Source organism: Apodemus sylvaticus, chromosome 8 (genome assembly GCF_947179515.1).
Source record: "Apodemus sylvaticus chromosome 8, mApoSyl1.1, whole genome shotgun sequence".
Lineage (NCBI taxonomy): Eukaryota > Metazoa > Chordata > Mammalia > Rodentia > Muridae > Apodemus > Apodemus sylvaticus.
Genome location: NC_067479.1, coordinates 115,059,991 through 115,080,191, shown reverse-complemented (window position 1 = coordinate 115,080,191; position 20,201 = coordinate 115,059,991). Strand labels below are relative to the sequence as shown.

The 20,201-nt window shown below is 35.7% G+C and overlaps 1 protein-coding gene and 1 pseudogene across 1 annotated transcript in view; one reads left to right on the top strand and one right to left on the bottom strand.

Annotated features, from left to right (window-relative positions):
* The window catches only part of Top2b (DNA topoisomerase II beta), a 65,533-nt gene that overhangs the window by 19,505 nt on the left and 25,827 nt on the right, over nucleotides 1-20,201 (bottom strand). The window contains exons 8-22 of the mRNA XM_052190372.1: nucleotides 17,421-17,594; nucleotides 14,951-15,052; nucleotides 14,726-14,863; nucleotides 12,793-12,931; nucleotides 11,929-12,086; nucleotides 11,676-11,801; nucleotides 10,635-10,745; nucleotides 10,438-10,543; nucleotides 5,944-6,053; nucleotides 5,570-5,662; nucleotides 5,367-5,481; nucleotides 3,865-3,986; nucleotides 3,504-3,652; nucleotides 2,783-3,014; nucleotides 680-814 (exon numbers count right to left, since the gene is read on the bottom strand). Of these exons, the coding sequence (XP_052046332.1) occupies nucleotides 680-814; nucleotides 2,783-3,014; nucleotides 3,504-3,652; nucleotides 3,865-3,986; nucleotides 5,367-5,481; nucleotides 5,570-5,662; nucleotides 5,944-6,053; nucleotides 10,438-10,543; nucleotides 10,635-10,745; nucleotides 11,676-11,801; nucleotides 11,929-12,086; nucleotides 12,793-12,931; nucleotides 14,726-14,863; nucleotides 14,951-15,052; nucleotides 17,421-17,594 (2,010 nt within the window). The remainder of the gene's footprint in view (nucleotides 1-679; nucleotides 815-2,782; nucleotides 3,015-3,503; nucleotides 3,653-3,864; nucleotides 3,987-5,366; nucleotides 5,482-5,569; nucleotides 5,663-5,943; nucleotides 6,054-10,437; nucleotides 10,544-10,634; nucleotides 10,746-11,675; nucleotides 11,802-11,928; nucleotides 12,087-12,792; nucleotides 12,932-14,725; nucleotides 14,864-14,950; nucleotides 15,053-17,420; nucleotides 17,595-20,201) is intronic.
* LOC127691118 (60S ribosomal protein L19-like) lies at nucleotides 6,406-7,974 on the top strand (annotated as a pseudogene).

The window sequence follows — 20,201 nt, the reverse complement described above, 5'->3', positions numbered from 1 at the left end:
TCATGTTCTCATTAGTCAGATAATCTTTTAAAAATTCTGAGGACATGCTGGATGGTGAGAAAAGCCATACAAGATGACCATTCTAGTTCTGGCCTATTTACACACCACAGGCACTGTGAGTCCATGGGTGTAAGGAGGATGACATTGCTAGACCTAGTATAGTGAATCCATTTATAGCAACTGAAACTGATCTGAATTTACTGAGCATAGTTATATTGGCCTACAATATATATTCCATGCCTTTAGCTTTAAAACAAACACATACAATCTCTTGTTTACAATGAATTAAAGGAAGCACCAACTAATGCAATGGTTCTCAACCTTCATAATGCTGCAGTTAACCGCACTCATAAAATTATTTTGTTGCTCCTTCATAACTGTAATGTTGCTGCTATTATGGATCATAGTATAAATATCTGTGTTTTCCAATGGTCTTAGGTGACCCCTGTAAAAGGGTTGTTCAACTCCATAGGTGATGTGACCCACAGTGAGGACCACTAAGCTAATATAAAACACTATTTTTTACATATACTTAAAAACTTGAAATGCAAAATACAAAATTCAAATACAAGGGTACAAAATACATATGGAACCAAACCTTTATACAGAATAAACAAACAGGGGAATTATTTGTGCCACAAAGAATGAAGCAATGTACTTCTCACTTGGTTATACTAACCTGTGTCCAAGTTCTAACTGGAAGTTCTGTAATCTCTACTGTGTTTCTGTCCACCACAAATATCTCACCACTAACAGCATACTGGTTCTGACCAAGTTCCTGGATGGTGCCTTTGAAGTTCTTATAGTTTGGAAGCTGCAGGGGAAATAGAAATGGCTTGACTTGACTTTGCTCTTGAGTGCCACTACACCTCTAAATAGCCCTTAGCACATGGCCTACTGATACAGCAGGCTAACAGGACTAAAACTCCTCGTCCTCACTTGGTGCTTGCTAAGTTCCTTGATCTTGAATTTACAGCTTCTGTTAATATAATCTGAACACAACATAATCTTCCCAACACTTTTCACAGGCTTCCTAGATTAGTCTCTTTTTCAGTCTACTTTCCAAATTTCTTCCACAATAGCTTAATATCCTTTAAATTCAAACTCCTTTTGCTTCACACTGAATGGCTTGTAGAGTTTGTCTGGATCCAACTGAACTTTCTAATTTTATTCTTGTGATTTTTCTTTCCTGCAGAACCACTACTTTTCTCCCTTTGTCTGTTTGAAGATTTTGAATGCTTATAACCATCTGCTATCACTTAAATTGTGTAAATGTTCTACCAAGGTTTCATGTGAAAATATAGTTACCACTGTAAGAAATCTGAGTGAGGATTTTTTAGAAGTAAAGCTTTGGTCAATGGTTAGGACTAAACAAGGGTGAAGCCCCATGACTGAACCCTAGAACTTTGCATGAAGAAGTAGAGAGGTGTGGCCAGAAAGATAGTGTATGTGCACATGCACACACACACACACACACACACACACACACGCGCACGCACACACACGCACACACACACGCACACACACACGCGCACGCATGCACGCGCACACACACACACGCGCGCGCGCACACACACACACACACACACACACACTCGCAGACTCTGCTAGCATGAAAGTCAGAATTAGATGAGGCCTCTAGACTCCAAAACCCCAAAATCATGAAGTATAATATGCCTCTTTCCCACAAAAAATTGCCACAGGTAATTCTTTGTGATAACAAAAAGACCATCTACTACCTCTGACACATACTCAGCTCCCCACTTTATTCACCAACATAAATTTACTCAACTTTAACCAAATCACAAGAGAATATTTCCTCTTCAAAAATCTATGCTTTATTGCTATCACTAAGAAGCTCAACATATAGCAGTGGACATTTTGTGTATATTGAATATCTTTGATCATTATAAATTACAAGCCCTAATATCTTCTGACAAGATATTAACTTTGAAAACAAAGACCCTAACTCTTTCACTCGCCTCTTAGTACAGGGCCATGAGTTAGAAGGGATATAGGAAGTATATACTAATAGAATAACTAGCTCATCATTCTCAAATGGGTCTAAAACAGCTTAAATAAAATACTGTCGTAGAAAGTAATTTGGAGCTTGGGAATTGTTCGCTATGGATGCATGCAGGACCTAAGTTCATATCCCCAGGATCCACATATAAAGAAAGGCATGGCTGCATATAGCAGTAACCCCAGCAAAGAGATGACATAAACAAGCAAACACCAGGAGCTCACTGGCTTGCCAGCCTAGCTGGAATGGCTGTGTCCAGTTCAGTGAGACACCTGGTCTCAAGGCAGTAAGACAGTAAAAGAGGAAGGTATTCAATGCCCTCCGCTGGCTTCTGTACTATACATATGTTTGTGTGTGTGTGTGTGTGTGTGTGTGTGTGTGTGTGTGTGTGTGTGTATGTGTGTGTGTGTGTGTGTGTGTGTATACATACATACATATATGTATGTCATGATATGGAAACTTTTCACAGCTTGATACTTTAACACGTGAGTGTACCAAGAACACCATTCATTATACAATTCAGAGATTTTAAAACCTGATAAAGTACAAGGTATTGTAAATTTTCAATGAACAGTTTCATCCCATAAAATTCATCTTCAGACTCATTTGTTTATATGTTTCAGGTAAGCAAATATAAATTTATAACTTAATAGGATCCTATCTCCAACAGCTTTAAAATAAAAAAGATTCCATTATTTTTTGAAGAGAAATGAATTTTGTTCTTTATTTAAGGAAACAATCTAAGCCACAAAAACTTACCATGGGATGAGGATCCAAACCTTCTAGCATCCGCCTGACATTGTTCACAATTTCTCTAGCATCATAGTTGGGCAGTTTACAAGCCCATCCTGTCCCAATACCCTCAGCACCATTAATCAAAACCATGGGGATTATAGGGATATACCACTCCGGCTCTACACGTTGATTATCATCATAAAGGAACTTAAGCAAGTTATCATCCACAGCTGGAAAAAGAAGTCTTGCCAGAGAGCTAACAAAAGGAAATAGAAGAATATTGCTCTGAGAAATGAAACTTTATAAGGACTTAGATTTTAATAATTTTGACTAGATATAATAAAATTCACCTAATATTAGTACAAAAGGCATATTTCTCTCAAGCACAAATCAGTATAAGAGTCCTTATGTACTCTGATATTTACTTACTTTCTTAAGTGCTTTAATATTGTTAAATAACTTTGTAAGAAGTTCCAATTATTCTGAATAAAATACCTAACCCATTTTCAGTCTAAAGAATAAAATTAGGTACAGAACAAATGTTTAATTTTTATGAGTACTGAATTTTTACCAAGAATGCATAAAAATGAAGGCCAAATTATTTATGATCAAATAATTTGAAGTACTTGCCCTGAGCAGAAAACCTAAATGAGCCTCTCTCTTCGCACTATAATTCTACTAAACTTTTACTTGATATAACAAACTTAAACTGAACTTTATGTCAGTAAGTTAGAAAATTATTTACCTTAACATTGTGAAAATATAACGAGGGCTTGCAGCATCTTTGCCACCATGAAGCCGAGTACCAAACTGACCAATGGGCTGAAGCAAGTTAATGTTGTTACTGCCCACAAAATTCTGAGCCAAATTCACAATAGTCATCATCAATGCTTGCTACAAAATAGAAAACAAAAACAAAAACAAAACCCAGAAGATTAACAGCCTAAGTTTTTAAGAACTGTGCCTCAGTTTGCATTGAAAGAAAAACTCTAAACTATATTGCATTTTCAAAGACCTCATAAAAAGAAAACTCCTTTATTATGAATAACTATCACTTAGCATGCCAAAAATTAAAGTTCTCAGTTGATTCCATTTTTAATGCTTACTTCTCCATGATGATAAGCAGACATTTCTGCAACAGAACCAGCCAGCTGTGCGACTTTAACTTCACGTTTATCATTCCTCTTGAAACAAGTAAACAAAACTTTCCGTTGACCTGGCTTGAAGCCTATTTTTAAAAAGAACAACACTCCTTTTAAAATAGTTTTAAAACTATTTTTAAAATACCATCACTGCATGAATCTCAGTCTCAAATTTTTCCCCAGATCCCCTTTGTGACTAACCTCTGGTATCCTCCATAAACTAGGTTAACCATTCCTATCTGTCATTTTTATATGTTATAAGTAAAATACTTCAAAATATCAACTCTTCTAGTGGCAACATTACATGTTTGGGAGAAAATGAAAGACATTTACAATTCCAAAAGAGTACCAATTAAAGAAGATCACCTGGACTTAAAGAACTATCCAGAAGTGTCATACCTCTTTCACAAGAGTCTCTATTTCATATGACTTATGCCAGCAGTAACATACATATTAGCAAAGAAAAGCTTGGTAGTTTCTATTAGCATATTTATAGTCATGAACACTTACAAATGTTTACTGCAGCAGTTAAGAACACATGTAGACTTTAGAATTTTTGTAATCTGGATACTCAAGCCATGTGAATGAGCAAATTGCTAAACTAGACTCAGTGTCCTAAAAGCAATTGAAACAGCATCTTTCTAATAACCTCAATTATAAGATTTTATGCTGTTTTCTCCTCCTTGCTTGAGACTAATGAACACAGCAATAACCTTATCCATATATGCTGACAGTTGCATTCATCATTGTGAGGCCAGAGCATCAAAGAAAAAAGATAATATGGCTACTCTTTGAAAATTTCATAATGTAACTGAGGAAACAAAATTAGCATAGCCAATAAGAGGTGCATAACAAGTAGCATAGAAGTTCACGTAATTTAGACTGAAGGAATATTTCATAGAAGGGAAACAATCTCAGGCTGGACATGACAGATGGACAGAACTGTTATTAAACGAAAAACCAAGTAACACAAAGATGAACAAATTTGCTATGACTTATATAATTGGGGGTAGAGTTGTTCCAAATAAGAAAATCAGTCCTAATAGAAAGTTTCTAAATTTTGCAAGTTAGATTATTTATAAATTATATAAATTATTTAGATTAGGTTTTATTAATGAGATATAAAGGCATTTTAAAACTTCAATCTTTCATAAATATTTAGACAAAGTTCTATTTTATTTAATTTTTGAAATTATTTGAACAACCAAAAAGAAAAAAAAAGACCTTTAAAGATTTTTCCTAAAAAAACTCAAAGAAATAGTTAAAACATCAGCTCTCTTATCTCAAAAGCTTTAAGCCCTTTTGAATCAATTCTTCATGTTTTCTAAGACTTTAAAGAAGAATTTTGAATGGACTATAGACTTTAGTATTTTAAATAAGAATTTAAAGTGGCCCTAAGGACAGCCTAAAACACACATAATTAAACCACGTAGAGCAGGGAAGGATGAGAAACTTGACTTACTCACCGTCCACAAGAGATGGTATAGACCTCTCATTGTCTGAGTTTGAGAAGAGAATCAATTCCTTGTTGATGAAATCATTGTATGTCAAATGCTTTGTTGCTGTACCATATAAAAATTGCTAGGAGAAAGTTACATATTAATGTTGTCACTCTCACTGCATGAGTCTCAGTCGCACCTCTTCCCCCCAGACCACCTTCATGACTAACCTCTGGTAGGCCATGTAACCTACGCTGTCTCCGATCCTCCATAAAGTTGGTTAACCATTCTTTTCTGTCATCAATCTTCTTCTTACTAAATGCCTGAAGAAGTCCAAGAAATGCCAAACATTAAAATTAATTTCATTATAAAACTTGAATTTATAAACGGTAAATAGCTCTAACAAACTAAAGTGGTTTTCCTAATAACTTTTAAGTAAAATTATATTTGTGCTGTCTTTTTATTAAAGAAATAATAAAATCAAAATTTACTTCTTTAGGTATTATACTTTCAAGAAAAACTTCTCACACGAAAATCTAGAAGGAAATGTACAGCAGGAAAAGAATAGCTAAAGAAATTTTTCTTTTATTCATAATATACTTACCAAGGTAATGGCAGCATCATCTTCAGGTCCAGCATATCTAAACAAAATGCGATGCCTTTCCATATCAGCAAAATATTCCTTTGCTTCTTTAGCTGTACTGGTACCCAACCCTATATAATTTAATATAAAACAGGGTCACAAATAACGGCTGTTCAAAACCATCAAATGAAAAACTTATAGGGGAAGCCATTAAATTGTTACTAATGCATCAAGCTTAAGAAAGACAAACCAGATATATGCCTCATGACTTAAATATGCAATGCTACATATTAATAATTGTTTCTGTCAAACAAATCTAACTCAAATATTACACTCTGATATAAAAATCATGTAACAGAAAATAATCGAAAAGGAAATTGTTACATATTAAATGAAAACAAAGGAGCACAATGGGAAAAATTTAAGATGTGGAAAATTTATATAGAGCAGCTTCTTTATTGAATTACAATGAGAAAAATATCCATGAATATGAAAAGGTTATATTTAGAGATTTAAGAGACCCAAAAATTCAGATTATTAACTGTTTGGATCTTGATTTAAAATATTAAATATATAATACATTAATGTAATCTTGATAAATTTTAACTTGGCTGGATTTTAAATGCTAAAAAAGAATATGGGTATTTGTTAGATGCACATTAAAGTAGTGACAATTGAAACACTATAAGGTCTAACAGCAATTTCAGATTAACACTTAGCTAAGAAAGGCTAAATGGCATAAAACAGTGAGTATTAAAATGAATAAGTAGCTGTATTCTTACACAATATTTTGGTGTGTATGCATATGATAAAATTCAAAGTGCTAAGAAATTCTTTAAGTTATTATTATTATTATTATTATTATTATTATTATTATTATTATTATTATTAATTAGTGTGAGTTTAAATTTTTTCTTACAGAATTTTCTATTAAAAAAGCCTTCAGCTTCCTGTCTGAGCCAGTTCCCTGAGAAGATCTTGGGCACTAGCTCTACACCCAATCCCACAACACCCAGAGGAAGCTGGACTCCCAAGAGCTCTAAAACGCCCAGGATTATAGGATCACAGGATCTCAGGAGCTTGGTCACACCAGGATTTCAGGATCCCAGCGGCAGCTTGACTTCCAGCAGCTCTTACGCCCAGGATCTCAGGCTCACAGGCTCACAGAACTTTAAGGAGTTCTGACACAACCAAGATAAGAGGAGGGACAGGCTCTAGTCAGAGACAGCGAGTATAGGTAGCACTAGAGATAACCAGATGGCGAGAGGCAAGTGCAAGAACATAAGCAACAGAAACCAAGGTTACTTGGTATCATCAGAACCCAGTTTTCCCACCATAGGAAGTCCTGGATACCCGAAGACACCGGAAAAGCAAGATTCAGATTTAAAATTATTTCTCATTAGGATGATCTAGGACTTTAAGAAGGACATGAGTAACTCCCTTAAAGAAATACAGGAGAGCTCTTTGTTTTCTCTGCTGCATCCGCAGCCAGAAGAGGCTTGCCTCTAGTGCCCTCCGCAGTGGGAAAAAGAAGGTCTGGTTAGACTCCAATGAGACCAATGAAATCACCAAGGCCAACTCCTGTCAGCAGATCAGGAAGCTGATCAAAGATGGGCTGATTACCCGGAAGCCTGTGACTGTCCATTCCCGGGATCACTGCGGGAAAACCAACTTGGCTGGACAAAGGGGCAGGCACGTGGGCATAGGGAAGAGGAAGGGCACTGCCAACTCTCGGATGCCCGGGAAGGTGGCCTGGATGAAGATGTGGATCCTGCGCTGGCTTCTCAGGAGATACCAAGAATCTGAGAAGACTGACCGCCATATGTATCACAGCCTGGACCTGAAGGTCAAAGGGAATGTGTTTAAACCAAGCGGATCCTCATGGAGCACATCCACAAACTGAAGGTAGATAAGGCCTGCAAGACGCTGCTGGTTGACCAGGCTCGCAGGTCTAAGACCTAGGAAGCACAGAAACGCCAGTAGGAGTGCCTCCAGGCCAGGAAGGAAGAGATCATCAAGACTCAGTCCAAGGAGGAAGAGACCAAGAAATAAAGCTTCCCTTGTGGCCTAGATATGGTCTCACATGGATCAGTCATTAAATAAAATAAGCCTTTGAAACAAATAAAAAAAAATACAGGAGGACACAGGTAAACAGGTAGAAGCCCTTAAAGAGAAAACACAAAAATTCCTTAAAGAATTACAAGAAAATTCAACCAAATAGGTGAAGGAATTGAACAAAACCATCCAGGATATAAAAAGGGAACTAGAAACAATAAAGGGAGACAACACTGGAGATAGAAAAACTTGGAAAGAGATCAGGAATCATAGATGTAAGCATCACCAACAGAATACAAGAGATAGAAAAGAGAATCTCAGGTGCAGAAGATACCATAGAAAACATTAGCACAACAGTCAAAGGAAATACAAAATGCAAAAAGCTCCTAACCCAAAATATCCAGAAAATCCAGGACACAATGAGAAGACCAAACCTAAGGATTATAGGTATAGAAGAGAGTGAGATTCCCAACTTAAAGAGCCAGTAAATATCTTCATCAAAATTATAGGAAACTTCCCTAACCTAAAGAAAGAGATGCCCATAAACATACAAGAAGCCTACAGAACTCCAAATAGACTGGACCAGAACAGAAAGTCCTCCCAGTATATAATAATCTTAACACCAAATGCTCAAAACAAAAAAGGAATATTAGAAGCAGAAAGAAAAAAATATATGAAAAAACATATGTCAAGTAACATATAAAGGCAGACCTATCAGAATTATACAGATTTCCCAACAGAGACTATAAAAGCCAGAAGAGCCTGGACAGATGTTGTATAGACCCTAAGAGAACACAGATGCCAGCCCAGGCTGCTATACCCAGCAAAACTCTCAATTAACATAGATGGAGAAACCAAGATATTCTATAACAAAACAATATTTCCACAAACTTTCCACAAATCCTGCCTTACAAAGGATAATACATGGAAAACTCCAATACAATGAAGGAAACTACACCCAAGAAAAAGCAAGAAAATAATCTTCTTCCAACAAACCCAAAAGAAGATAGCCACACAAACATAATTCTACCTCTAATAACAAAAATAACAGGAAGCAACAAACATTTTTCCTTAATATCTCTTAACATCAATGGACTCAATTCCCCAATAAAAAGACAGACTAATGGACTGGATACCTAAACAGGACCCAACATTTTGCTGCATACAGGAAAATGGAGGAACACTCCTCCATTGTTGGTGGGATTGCAAGCTGGCACAACCACTCTGGAAATCTGGAATTTTGGTGATTCCTTAGAAAATTGGACATAGTACTACTTGAGGACCCAGGTATATCACTCCTGGGCATATACCCAGAAGATGCTCCATCATGTAATAAAAACCCATGCTCCACTATGTTCATAGCAGCCTTATTTATAATAGTCAGAGACTGGAAAGAACCCAGATGTCCTTCAACAGAAGAATGGATATAGAAAATGTGGTACATTTACACAATAGAGTACTACTCAGCTATTAAAAACAACGACTTCATGAAATTCTTAAGCTAATGGATGGAACTAGAAAATATAATCACCCTGAGTGAGATAACCCAATCACAAAAGAACAGACATTGTATGCACTCACTGATGAGTGGATATTAGCCCAAAAGCTCGGAATACCCAAGATACAATTCACATACCACATGAAGCTCAAGAAGGAAGGTAGATAAAAGTGTGAGTGCTTTGGTCCTTCTTAGAAAGGGTAACAAAATACTCACAGGAGCAAATATGGGGACAAAGTGTGGAGCAGAGACTGAAGGAAAGGTTATACAACAACTGCCCCACCTAAGGATCCATCCCATATACAGTCACCAAACTCAGACACTACTGTGGATGCCATGAAATACATGTTAACAGGAGCCTGACATAGCTGTCTCCTGAGAGGCTCTGCCAGAGCCTGACATATACAGAGGTGAATGCTCACAGCCAACCATTGAACTGATCACAGGGTCCCCAATGGAGGACTTAGAGAAAGAACTGAAGGAGCTGAAGGGGTTTGCAACCCCTTCCAGTGGAAGAACAATATCAACCAACCAGAGCTCCCAGCGTCTAAACCACCAGCCAAGGAGTACACATGGAGGGACCTTGGCTCCAGCCCTATATGTAGCAGAGGATGGCCTTGTTAGACATCAATTGGAGAAGAGGCCTTTTGTCAGGTGAAGAACTGATGCCCCAGTGTAAGGGAATGTGAGGGTGGGGAGGTGAGAGTGGGGGTAGAGAGGTTCCCCCTCATAGAAGCATGGGGAAGGGGATGTGATAGGGAATTACTGGGAAGGAAGAATCGGGAAAGAGGATAACATTTCAAAAGTAAATAAATAAATATCCAATAAAAAATTTTAGGGAAAAAACTTTAATCAGCAATAAACTGATGGTTTTAAAATGTAAAAGACAAACTTTCAAGATTACTCTCATAAATCGATTACCTAGGCAGTCACTTTATAAACGTCAATATTAAACTACAAACCTTTGTAGTACTTTATTTTCCAGGCTTTCTGGTTTTCTATATGTTTTTTCCACTCATCAAATTCAGGAATACTATAAAAGGAAAGTTCCTGCTTATTTTTGCTTGCCTTAAATTAATTAGAAAAAAGAAAGAAAGAAATTAGTTCTTCTGCTAACACTAAAGAAAACATTGCAAAATTAAAAGAATGCAAGTTGTACCTTTACAATGGGAGTAATGAACTCTTCAAGAAAACCATGCTTCAAAAGTGATGGCCAATTATGATGAATAAAATTGATTAGTAGGCCTTTGATGTGAGAACCATCTTGATCCTAAATAAATGTAAAGTTAAAAAGTCCCATAATTTTATAAAATATAACTACTTTTAAACAAATATTAAAATGTATGAGTGAAGCTAAGAAAAAAATCCCATTCAAATGTAGATAAGTATTTAATGAAAAAGTATAGATTAGATGACAGCCACTTAACCTACAAGCTCAGTTAACAATATAGTGAATATACTTGTCCTTACATAATGAACATGTTATCATTATAAGTGTTGTATGGTGTACCAGAATGCTTAAAGGTGGAAAAATTCACACATGGTTCTAAGCCCCCTTCCCCAGCAAAGGAAGCATTGGGTGCATTATTTACATGTTTTCTCATGACATGAAAGCTATAAACCTTAAAACTATATTGCAGCTTTTTCTGGTGAATTTTTCACAAATGCTTTTACATTTTAAGAGATACTGTTGGTTACATATAAAGTTCTCCTTTTTAATATTCTAGTTCTTTCTTCATTACTGTTATGTTAAAGTCCTCCTTGGTTTTGTTCATCCCAACTTAGGCTAACGTGTGCCAATAGTAATTAGCAACCTACTAGGTCACTGTTTTTCTCTTACAGATGCCAACATTTCATTCCGATTCCCATATAGGCCTAATTACTGTGTCCTGTTCTTTTCCTACTTGCTGCATTTCAAGAACATTGAAAATAACCAATAAGATTAATAACTAGCAAAAAATTAAATAATATAAAACGGGCTTCATGTGCAGGTTTCCATATAATAATGTGTTCTCTAGAAGCACACAATCACTTTCACCTCTACTACTTTCTGAGACAATTACCAAAACAGTCTAAGGGTTAGAAATGTAGCTCAGTGGTAAAACATCTGTCCTGAGTCCAGCATTCATACATACATATGTTCATAAATAAGACAATCTGAAGATATGAACTATAAATATGTAATAACTTTCAGACCAACCTGATCAGTCATAATCATAATCTTTCCATAACGTAAAGTTTTCAGAGATTCTGCATCATCATAACTTTTCTTGTATTGCAAACCAACTATTTTAATAATATTGTTTATTTCTGCATTTTCCATAATCTATAAAAAAAAATTGAAATCATTTTTAAATAGCTGAAGTATATGAAAGTATATATGAGTCTGAATCTAGATTTGAACATTCAATTTGAGTGTTATGTCATGGATATCTGTAGGAATGAATACAAACCTGTTTATGAGATGCTTCTCGTACATTGAGAATTTTACCCCTGAGTGGAAAGACTCCATATCTGTCCCTCCCAATCACACCTAATCCAGACACAGCGAGCGATTTGGCAGAGTCACCCTCTGTTAATATTAATGTGCACTCCAGGGAGTGTTTGCCACCTGAAAAATATTTTAAATTAAATATATTTTGAGTACCTTATTTCATTAAGAAAAATATAGCCAGAAAAAATATCACAACAATGACAACAGAAGACTATCAGCCAGTTTATATTACACTTAATGAAGTTTAATGGTAAACTGTAACTTATAATTATAACTGTAAACTGTAAATTTTAAATACATTGTACTAGATTTCCAGCCTCTTAAGACAGTAATAAATAGTACATGACGTGATTTCTCCCTTCTGCCCTTCCTTCCCTTTTTCTCTATGTATTCATGGTATTTATGCACCCATTCAGAAGCCACAGCAGGACAGTAGCTATTGCCCTCTATTGCTCTCTTTCTGATTAATAACCAATCAAAGATTCTTGAGACAGAATCTTTCACTGAACCAGAAACATCCTGTTTCAACAAGACTGACTGGCCAGCAAGCTCTCAGAATCCACTTGCATCTCTCTCTACACAACCCCTGTCTCACAATGCTAGGGTTAAAGACACATGCCCAGCTTTGTACATGGGTGCTGGGGATTCAAACTTAAGTCCTCAATGCTTATACTGTTAGCACTCTTACCCACAGAAGTGTCCTCCTAACCCTACATGATGCAATTTCAATTATTCTCTTAACAGAAAATCATAGGATAAATGAAAACTTTCCATAACTAAATAAAGGGCAAACTTAACATCGTAAGGTTGATTTGACTCTTACCAGCATCGTTGGCATCATCCAGTTTGGGAATGCCTTTGATTTTACTGTACTTTACTGATGAACATTTCTTATTAAGCTGAGTCTGAGCCTTAAATTTCACCCAGTTCAATATGCTTTCTACAATGCCACAATTAGAGGCCTTGAAAAAAAGAAATCAAAGGTCAAAATTAAATAATAGTAGCTGGTAAGTTCACCTAAAATTTACACAATGGCCTTTGACAGCTAGGATCCAGGCAGTTTGAAGACAAGATTATAATGATTATAAGACATTCTAGTAAACTTTACTGAATGACAATAAAACTGTACTATAGCTAGTCAAACTAACACAGACAACTATCCATACAATGACCTACAGTACTAACACAAACATGAGAAAAATCCTGTAAACTTCATGAATATGAAGGCTCTAGTAAGACTCTTATTACAAGTTAACAAGTAATGGCTTAATGATCCATTAATTTACTAATTGGAAAATCCAGACATTGAAATCTTTGATACCCTTCAATTTAAAATGTGAAGCCTAAAATCCTTTGAGAAAAAAAATACTGATTATGAAAATCACATTAGGATAACTCAGAAACTCATGCAAAAACCTCATTTTGCTAATAGAGACTTTACCTAACACATTGTTTATAATGTGGAATGAACTGGTATGTGATAAGATTACAAACTGTTTCCCTAATAGAGCTTTGTATCTTCAACTTCAATTCTTACAGCTTTTTAAAATCTTCCTTAGTGATGAGGCTTTTTTTAGGCACAATAGTTTTCTAGCCGATTTAATGGCAAAAAAAAAAAAAAAGTAGCCTGTGCCAAATCTAGACTTGATTCACCTAAATAAAACAATGAAGTACCTATAACCAAATCACTCTGAAAGAGCAACTGTCACAATGACAGAAAGCTATGATGCAATGTGAGCTCAGAATTCATCATAAATATTCTATAGGTTGCAAGTCAAGGACCTTTTAAAAAGCACATTCACTTTTGCTTCTTATATCCCTTACCTTTGAAAACCTAATATTGGGATTTTAAAAACATAATCTCCATGACAACAATACTCTATTCCCCCAACACACTATAAACTTTCAAAGGAGAGGGGGTAGAAGGGGTGTGGGATGACACACACAGACACACAGACGGACAGATGGACATGAAGATAACTTTGGCTAGCTGGTAACATGATTCCATTCCCACTGCCAAACAACTTTAAAGGCACCTCGCAGATATTTACTAAATGTTTAACTGGTGGTGCTACTAACAAGGAAGCCGAATGAAATCCTGAGTGGTGTACAACAGGTTACAAGGGCCAGTACAGTACACATAGCCCATTGCTATAAAATTCAATTACAAAATCAAGATTATTTACTTGTACCCTCATTTTAGAAAAATTTTAAATACTGTGCAAATTCAAATGCAATTTGTAGAAATAATGTAGAAAATGCTACATTTTGTATATGCTATCTTATACATACATATATATGTGTATATATAGGATATGTTATACACACATATGTATGTATGTGTATATGTAGCACTATATGTATATATCTCTTTGTGTGTGTGTGCATATGTGTGTGTGTCTACACATGTAGACTAATTTGAACAGAAGAGGAGAAAGATGAAAAGAGGAAGCTGTGTGGCTCTGCATGGCTGCCGATGGAAATCTGAACCTCTGCAATGGCAACTCAAAGCTACCACACTTAGTTATGTAATTCCCTACTATGGTGCCTGACAACAGTTAATAATTTGGTGAAAAAAATATGTTTTAAACTTTTAAAATTAGCAGAATGAAACATATTAGCTCAAAGTATAAATATGCCTATGGCCACGGTTACTATGATAAAAGAATTTAGTCACAAATAAAATAAAATTAAAAAAAGGAAAATCATTTACTTTGTTCTCAATAGCTCTAAAAAATAATACAAGTTTAACTTACTGCTTTAAAAAATTTTTCTGACAGTTGGCATTTGGACCCAAAACTTTTGGGCTGCAGAGTCATGTTTTCCTTAGTTTGAGAATCAAAGGTTGGATTTTCAATAAGACAATTAATAAAAACCCATATATGGTTTTTAACCTGTGAAAAATACAATAAAAATGGTCAACATTAAAACAGACATGATGTGGTAACATAGCAGAACATATAAAAGTATCTATCACTTACTTGAAATGGTTTCACTGATACACCAGCTTTGTTCTTCTTCTTAACTACTTCAATCAGTTTACCAACAACTTGATCTACTACATAATCCACATGCCGTCCACCCTGCAGAGGAGAAAGTGCAGAACACAAAATATCCAACAATTTGGTAGTATAGTATTATTTTCTAGAGGTGTATGAGACTGAAATTGATAGTGAGGATCTAAAGGATACTCTAGGTCACAGTGCCAACAAGTTATCTTCTCTCATTCTCTTCATTTCACATCTACGGTGTGTCCTAATACTCAAGACCAGTTCTCGGATGATCTGAGCACCAAGAAAACATTCAACAGTGTAAGTGACAGCACTCAGAGTTGTCACAGGTACCACATATTAATGGCTCAGTCCCTCAGGATTGTCTTCAGCTTTCAAATTCCTCTGAGCTACCTACTCATGTCCCACTCAGATTTAACAATTTGATAAGATGGTTCACAAAGCTGGAGAACATATTTATATTTCTTTTTCCTTTGACAGCTTATTATCATAAAAAGATAGCTTTCCCGAGTGTCTCACTAGATATATAAACCATCCTTAGGACAGGCCCCATGACCAACAGTGATGAGCCAACACAAAACAAAATAATGGAGTTTTTGGAGGTTCCTCTTTTTTATTTGTACCTTAAAAGGTATTCTGCATATATACTTCGGTTCGCAATTTTGTGTTTCCATGGAATTGTGTGTGGACGTGTGTCTCTGCACCTATCTATGTTTCATGTGCTCTTTCTTCAGCTACTTTTTCTGTTTGTTTTATTCTATTCCACTTTGTTCATTTCTATCATATTTTATTTTATCTTTACATTTTAGAGGGAGAAGGGGATGTAGATTAGGATTGAAGGGGAAGTGAGAGGATCTGGGAGGAGATGGGGAGGAGAAACTGTAATTAGACTATTTTATAAGAAAAAATCCATTTTCAATTTAAAAATAACAATAACAACAAAGAAAGAACTCATAAAAAGCCAAATGGATGACATGTATAGTTATCCTATACATGGGAAACAGGGAAAGAAGTTCTTAACCTTCTCCAGCAATACTGCCCTCTTTCCCAATTAAGACTGCGTTATTTAACCTGAGGTATCTTTGAACATCACTGCTTAGGGTATTTTTCTTGTATGTAAGTTTGTGCTACATTCCCTCGAGGTTTTTAAAAAAAGAAGGAGGAGGAGGACGAGGAGGAGAAGGAGAAGGAGAAGGAGAAGCAGCAGCGGCAGCAGCAGCAGCAGCAGAAACCATGGACTCTGTTCCAACCAATGAGATTTTAGCAATTACTGGCTGGGTGGTTCTTCTAGGAAAACTATTATATTCCTGACCAAAAGATGTGGCTTACTACCATGTTCCTCTCCCTAGAACTAGGAGCTGAGCTATAGAAATGTCTGAGGCCTGGGAACAAAGCCATATGTCTAGGTGGTGGAGAAGTCAGTCAAGAAACGCAGAGGCCCCAGGGCACTATGGTACCTCACAGAGCAGCGGCCTAAAAGTGCCCATCTTTTAGAAGAAATTATCTCTAGTTCCTGAGAGAAATGAGAGAGAAAAAAGTAAAACCTTTAAATCAAAAGGTTAAACTTTTTAAAAAATAAAGCTTTAAGTCCCTGTTCACTGGGATAAATTTCTGTTGTCCAAGAAAAAGATTGGGGATCCTATATTATTAAGAAAAAAAAAAGAAAAGAAAAAATGTTAAAATATTACAAAACAAACCTTAAACAAGAGTCACAAATCACTGTTTTAAACTAGTCGATAGTATTTGCTTGCATTATTCACTACTTTATTATCATCAGTGAATAATCCTTTCAACTTATTCATTCATTCATTCATTTTGCAGAGTCTGGATTAGAGTCAGTGCCTCAGACATGCTAAGTGAGCACTCTCCCACTAGACTACACCCACAGACAATAAATGCTTTCGGATAAGAACTCTGTGTGACATTGAAGTCCAAAACCTACAGAAGAAGTTCAAGCTCCTTAAAATAGTAAATACCATGTTCCACAACCTGACTCCTCAAGGAGCTCATTTCCTATCATTCTCTACCATACTCCAAACTCAGAATACAAAATAATGAATCTTATGAATCTAAATTTCATAAAACATGTTCAGTAATAAGCACCAAGTACACTAATTTCTCAATGTATAAATACTTTGAATACAGTTAATATAAATAATATAAATACTATTATATATAATATATATTATATAAATATTATTATACATAATATATATTATTTATTCTATATACTATATTATTAATATAACAATATTATTATATATAATGATATAATATAAATAATGTATAAATAAAATAAATATAAACAATATAAAATAACTTCCATTTTCATGAGTCAATTTTAATATAACAAAGCCACTTATTTTTGTTGTTTTGGTTTCATTGTTTAAAGTACTGTTTTACTAATAACTTGGAAAACCAGAAGAATCTGGACACTTACTTTTGTAGTTGCAATACTATTCACAAAGCTGATCTGTTGGAAACCTTTTTCACTCAAGGTTAGACAAACATCCCATCTTTCATTTGCAAGTTCATGAATAACTTTGAGAGCTACCCCAGTTTCATCCAATTTGTCTTTCACATACAGGTCTACATAGCTGCGAAATCCATTTACCTATTAATTTATAAGACAATGAACATTTACTCATAGGCCAACAGCATAAAAACATGTCATTAGTTACTTCTCTTCTCATTTACAGCAGCTTTCGCCCAAGATGCAATCCATCAAGCATTCCCTTCTTGATATTTGTTCTTAGAGCATTCATTTGTGTGTGTGCTTGATAAAGATGAGAAAACTTGTCTACTTAGGTACATTATATAGTTTTTCATAAGACTGTTTTTTTTGTAAATGACAAATGTTAACTTTCCAGTATGATTCAGACATGAGAAAAATGAAAGCAAAAACATCTGTATTCTATGGAAAATGGCTATCCAAATAAATTAACAAATTTTCACAACCCCCAAAAACAACTTAGAGTGAAATAACTGCCATTCTGAAGTCTGTAGAGAGACGCATGCCAAAGAAAATCACAGAATCTCAGTATTTGCTTAACCAGAGCATAAGTTTAATAATAAGATAGTAAACACCTTAAAGCAGACACAGTAACTAATCAGTACTGGAAGAATACAAGCACAGGGAGCATCTAGGCATGGTTGGGAGAAGACCCTATCCTAGGAAGTTGTCTGACTAGCGACCACATCAAGCCTTCACATGGATCAAGAGAGAGACTCATCTGCCATGCCTGGGCTGGCTAGGAGACAGCAGCAGCCAGTGAGCAATCCACCCAGCCTCCATTCTCTTACAAAAAGGAAACAAGGAGCCTGTCCTATTCTGTAGTTCAGAGGAGCTCAAGAAGCAGCCTAAGGAAGACACTGGTGGGAAACTGCTAAGAAAAACTCTTAAGAGCATGAAAACTCTCTACTCATGGAAAGACATGCACGCACACTTCTGAAACCAATCTGTATGAAATAGGCTCAATGTACAATTCAAGACTGAGATTTAATCACATACTAAAGAGCTCGTATGTAACTTTGCATGCTACCTCCAGACTAATGAGCCTCTAATAGCAACAGTAAATTTCAGCCAACAGAGCACAAGGCACAAACCATCTCTGCCAGGGAGCTGGAAGACACAAACAATGAGAACTAGAAAGAAACTTTAAACACTTAGAGAGATTAACATTAGGCCAATGTCAAAGCCCATTTACCCCAGTGTCTGCCACTATACACAACACAAAGTCTTCCATAAATACTTTCAGGAATACCAAAATAAATTTTAAAAATTGAAAATAAAATAATCATCAGAAAGAGCTCAGATGGATCTGGATAGATTGCTTGCTCATTTGGGTTAGGAGCACTTCTGCTCTCCCAGAAGACAAAGAGCCTAGGTTCAATTCCCAGACCATATAAAAGCTCACAACCATCAGTAACACACAAAGGTACAAACTGTGTTTTATGTGTATTATATTAATACACATAAAAATAAATCCAAATTTAAAACAAAACATCTCAGATTTTGTAACAGGCACTTAGAATCACTATTGTTAGTACAGTACAGTCTCTAGTGGAAAAGACATGCCACTTCAGTAAGGAGATAGAATTCAAATAATAAAGAACAAAATGAAAATGCTAAAAATCAAAAAGCACAGAAGACATAAGAAATGACACTGGTAGGGTCATCAGAAGAAAAGAACAGATAAACTGAAGGCAAGGAACCGAAACCAAACAAACTGAAACAAGATAAGACAGCCCAAGCCTAGAGTGCAGCAAAGTCAGCGTGTTTGTACTGGTATTTTGAAGGAAGAGAAAGAATGGTTCAGAAAGTTGACACAATCATGTCTAAAAGCTTTCAAAATTTGTGACAAAGATTAAATAACTAACTCAAGGGAGCTGGAGAGATGGCTTAGTGTTTAAGAGCACTGTCTGCTCTTCCAGATGTCCTGAGTTCAATCCCCAGCAACCACTTGGCGACTCATAACCATCTATAATGTGATCTGATGCCCTCTTCTGGCATGCAGGTGTATATTCAGATAGAGCTTTCATACATGAAATAAATAAATAAATCTATTATAAAAAATGAAGCCACAGAGTCCAGATGCTCAAAGACATCTCACAGGATAAATAAAATCATAAGCCAAACCACCAAACACACAAGTACATATTAGATAGATAAAATACTAATGACAAAGGAAAAAGAAATATGTTAACCTTACCAAGAGAACAGAGAAACACATCCTAGCAGACTTATAATCATAACCCATGCCAAGAAAGAATTGAGTAGCATCTTTACATTCTTAACAAAAATCAGTCAACCCACAATTCTATCGAAAATATCCTTTGAAGGAGAAGAAAAAAAATCAGGACTTTCTCATACAATAACAGGGAATAAATTGCCAGGTATTGCATAAAACAAGTTACAGAGAATCCTCAAGCAGAAATGTAAGATTAAATCAAAACTTAAAACTGAGACAAATGGCACATGTGTGTAACTAACTGCAAGTTTTCAGGAGGCTGAGGCAGGAGGGCTGTGTGAACCTGGGAGTCACAGGTCAGCCAGGACAGCGTGGCTATACCACCAAAACAAGACAGCAGCAAACACACAACAAAAGCATAACTGCAAGCACACATGACTGTATACATCTCAGAAACTGAAAGCTGCACTAATATTTCTTCTGCCTCCTTTTCTTCTCCATGATGATTACAACCTATATAAATAGGGCAA